This window comes from Cavia porcellus, unplaced genomic scaffold (assembly GCF_034190915.1).
Source record: "Cavia porcellus strain 051 isolate PalLab524CR breed Dunkin Hartley unplaced genomic scaffold, mCavPor4.1 scaffold_8, whole genome shotgun sequence".
Classification (NCBI taxonomy): domain Eukaryota; kingdom Metazoa; phylum Chordata; class Mammalia; order Rodentia; family Caviidae; genus Cavia; species Cavia porcellus.
In genome coordinates, this window is record NW_026947491.1 from 40,903,778 (window position 1) to 40,907,921 (window position 4,144).

Consider the following 4,144-nt stretch of genomic DNA (forward strand, 5'->3'; position numbering starts at 1 on the left):
ATTTTAAAAGTTCTTTCCTAAATCTGAATTCAGTATAATTGTGAAGAACAGAACTGAGGTGCTGGAATGAGAGAGTTTGGGCCAACTAGCATTTCAGTGAACCTCAGGTAGATCTGGACTTGACTTTTATTAGAAGGGGCAATGGTTACTGTGTTGGGACTTGAATATAAGTCTTAAAATTCTAGTTTTTTTCCCATATCTTAGAGTCTAAGGAAAACCCTGGGGATATGCTGGGCATGATTCTCACTGAGGACCCTAAGATTTCTTTACTTTGAGCAAGGTCAAGTGCCACTGAACTTGTTCTGAGGCTCCTGCCTAGACAATGGCTATGGGGCTCTTGGTGATCTATGGTCTCTGGGCTGTAGAGGGCCCTTTTGGCCTCCACCACCTATACCTGGAGAGGGCAGCCATGCCCTGCTGTGGATGCTTACCCTCGAGGATGATGGGCTAGGTTGGCTCTGGGAGTTCTGGAAGCTCTCACAATTTGTAGCTAAAGTCCTGAAATCTTGACAGGCCCAGAGGCAGAAGCAGGAGAGAGACCTCCTACCCCAAATCCCATTTGATTTGCAGCTCAGATGATAGTGGGCATCTATTTTGGCCTTGTGGCTCTGATTAGTCTTTCTCCCATGGCCAGCTTCTACACTGTAAGCCTCCCACTGTCAATAGACTTAGCACTCATGCCAGTGGCTGCTGCTGGCAATCAGATCTCAGACTTTAACAGCGCTCTAGGTGTGGCATTCCTTACTTTCCCTATCTACTATGGCTGCCCCATAGCTATTCTGCTCATCGGCTTGGCTGCCAGCATCATAGACCAGAAACACCACCGATACAAATCCTCAGCGGAGTCAGAGACTCAGTGTGCAGCTCTACTGGCTGGGCTTGGCTTGCATCAATTTCACAGGCCCGCTAGCATTCAGTGCCCTGTGGAACACAGCCACCCTCAACTATGTAGCAGAAACCTTCTTGAGTTGACTCAGCTTCTTCCCCCTTCCTGATCACCTCATCACATCTGTCCTCCTTCTGCCATTTTGGATCTGGTGACTCCTGGTCAGGGATCCAGACCTTCACAGCAGCTACTTCCAGGAATAGGAGAAGTTCTGAGTCTCTTCACAGCTTTCAGACATAGAAGCATTAACTGGCTCCTTAGGTGAAGCTTCGTTCCCCCTCCTTGCTTCCTGGAACAGCTCCTGGGTTAGGGTGTGCCTTTTTGCAGCTGGTGCCCCACACACGGAAGTACCATTCTCATGTCTACTGGCCAGGGCCCGGAAGCAAGTCCTGGCCTCTTCATGCTTCTGCATGCAATGGGTGAAGTACAGAGACACTGATGGTGAAAGGGAGAAATATATGTGTATGGGTATTGAGATGTCCCTACACGTGCACCAGTTTTATGTGTTCATCTCTCAGAACAAGGTATGAAACATTTCCAGCACTGAGAAGCTTCTTTCATGTTCCTTCTATAAGCCCCTCAGAGGTAACCTCTATTTGGACTTCTATCACTGTAGATTGAGTGTCTGTGTTTGTGCTGGATAATAAACCTAAGATCTCACACGTGCTATGGGGATCACTCTACGGATGAGATTTCCCAGACCCAGCCTATCACTATAAATTAGTTTTGCCCATTCTACTTTTTAAATTTTTTTCCTAGTGTTAGGGATTTAACCCGGGCCTTGCTCCAGTTTTGTCCATTCTTGAACAGCAAAAACTGTAAGTGGAATATATATATATTTGTTTGCCTGGTTGGTAGGTTTTTTGAGACAGGGTCTTGCTATGTAGTCAAGCTGGTCTTCAACTCACTTTGTAGCCCAAGCTGGCCTCAAATTCATGGTGATCCTCCTGCCTCAGCCTACCAGTATGCACCATTATGCCCAGCAACACGTAATACTTTTGTATCTGTGTCTTGCTTTTTTTTTTTTTATCAGTACTGGGGATCAAACTCTTGACTGCCTGCTTGCAAGACAGGTGCTTATGCCACTGAGCTAAATCCCAGCGTGTGTCTTTCATTTAAGCTGTAAGATTTACTCATATTTACATACAATTGTAAATAGTTTGTTTTCATTGTTGTATAGTATCCTACTTAAGGACAATACCACAATTTATTCCTCTCACTAGTATTTGGGTTGTTTCTATTTTGGGAATATTGGCTGAGCATGGCACACACCTGTAATGGGCCATATAGTGAGTTCAAGGCCAGCCTGAGCTACATAGCAAGACCTTGTCTCAAAAAAATTTTGGTTTAGAACAATTATTAATAAAGCTCCTATTTTTTTGGAATAAAACTATAAATATTCTTGTACACATTTTTGGTAGACATATACATACTTCTGTAGGGAGAGGTTGGGATATAAAGTTTTAGGATAGACAATTGTAAAATCAGTGTTCAAGGCCAGCAGCTACATAATGAGTTCCAAGTCAGCCTGAGCTATATAATGAGACCCCTTTAAAAAAAAAAAAGGAATAAAATGTACAGTTGTGATTAAAGGCAAATTCTGATCCTTATATGAATCCTGGACTTGTCCATTGGAATTTTTCTTTTCTTTTCCTGGTAATGGAGATTAAACTCAGGCCTTTGCTTCTGCTAGACAAGTGCTCTGTCACTGAGCTACACTCCTGGCTCAAAAGAATAAATTGCTGGGCTATTCCAGAGAAACTAATGGCCTGATTTAGCAAAGGAGCAGGAAGAGACCCAAGTACCTTGACAAAATTTGTTGAGTTTTTAAATTTTTTTTTTTTTTTTTTGAGACGGTCTCACTATGTTGTTCATGTTGGTCTTGAGCTCACTGTGTAGCTCAGGCTGGCCTCAATCCACACAGTCTTCGTGACTCAGCCTCCCAAGTGCTGAGATTACAGTCGTATGCCACCAGTTTAAACACCCAGTTTAATTTGCTGACTTCTGTTTCTCTAAGGTTTTGGACCTTTTGGAGAGGGCAACAAATGAAGAAATATATAGGTGTTACCGAGAGCTAGTGAAGGTCTGCCACCCTGATCACAACTGGCAGCAGACAGAGGACCCCAGAGCCATTTCCTGGAGATCCAGGTTGCATATAAAACCCTGAGTCAGCCCAGTGAGGCCTGGAGGTAAGAAGCAGCTTCCACTGAGAATAGACTCTTCCCAGCAGAGCCAGGCTGCTCATCCCAAGCCTGGCTTTGCCATATGGAGAACTCCAGCGGTGTTACAAAAACTGTCTGCTTGTGGTGGAGATGAGGAAAACCTTAACAGGGTGAGAAAGAGTAGGGTAGAAAATACACTTACGTTCTGAATTTTGGAATTCTCGACTCTTGCATCCTTGACTATATTTTCCTAACACCAGAGAGTAAAAGATGCACTACAAATAAATACCTAAAAAGGACACAGCATTTTATTTCTCCCCTGGGTTCTGGAGACCTAACCCTGGACTACGCACCCAGCCCTATTTATTTATTTATTTTTATTTAGAGACAAGGTCTTGCTCAGTTGCCTATGCTGATCTTGAATTTATGATCTTTCTTCCTTGGCCTTCTATGTAACTGGGATTATAAATGTGTACCACCACACCTGGCAGAATACATTACATTTTCCCTGCTGATACATTAATGTGTGATAGAGTAAGTCAGGGAACTCTCTTTCTCTCTCTGTTTTTTTCTTTCTTTCTTTCCTTCCTTCCTTCCTTTCAAGACATGATCTCCCTATGCAGTTTAGGTTGGCTTTGAACTCACTATATAGTCCAGGCTAACCTCAAACATGTGGTGATACTCCTGCCTTAGTTTCCCCAGGGCTTTTTAACTTTTTTTTAATGATTTTTTCCTTCGATGTGCTAGTTTATACTAGGCAAGCAGCCTGTCTCTGAACAGCATTCCCAGCCCTCAACTTTTATTTTGTTTTTGTTTTGAGACAGCATCTCACTATATAACTCAAGAACTTGTAGTTTTCCTGCCTTACCTCCCAGATGCTGGAATTGAAATAGTCACTCTATTCTACAGATAACCAAGTGATGAGAACAGGGGTAGATTTCAAAATAGAAAAATATTTAAATTCCATTTACAGGAGAATTTTCTCACAGCTATGCTTTTTTTCCCCAGAAGAAATAAGGTTCAGTAGAATACAAAGTATTGTAGGAAGTGCTTAAAATTTACCTAAGTGAGCTGAGCATGGTGGCACATGGCTGTA

At 42.8% G+C, this 4,144-nt stretch overlaps 1 protein-coding gene across 1 annotated transcript; it reads left to right on the forward strand.

Moving 5' to 3' along the window:
• Positions 1-322: 322 nt before the first annotated feature.
• Positions 323-3,079, forward strand: Dnajc22 (DnaJ heat shock protein family (Hsp40) member C22). The gene is given in 7 exon segments (XM_023567613.1): positions 323-401; positions 404-529; positions 532-853; positions 855-1,097; positions 1,099-1,147; positions 2,904-3,006; positions 3,009-3,079. Coding segments are annotated over 7 exon segments (993 nt in total).
• The last annotated feature ends 1,065 nt before the right edge of the window (positions 3,080-4,144 follow it).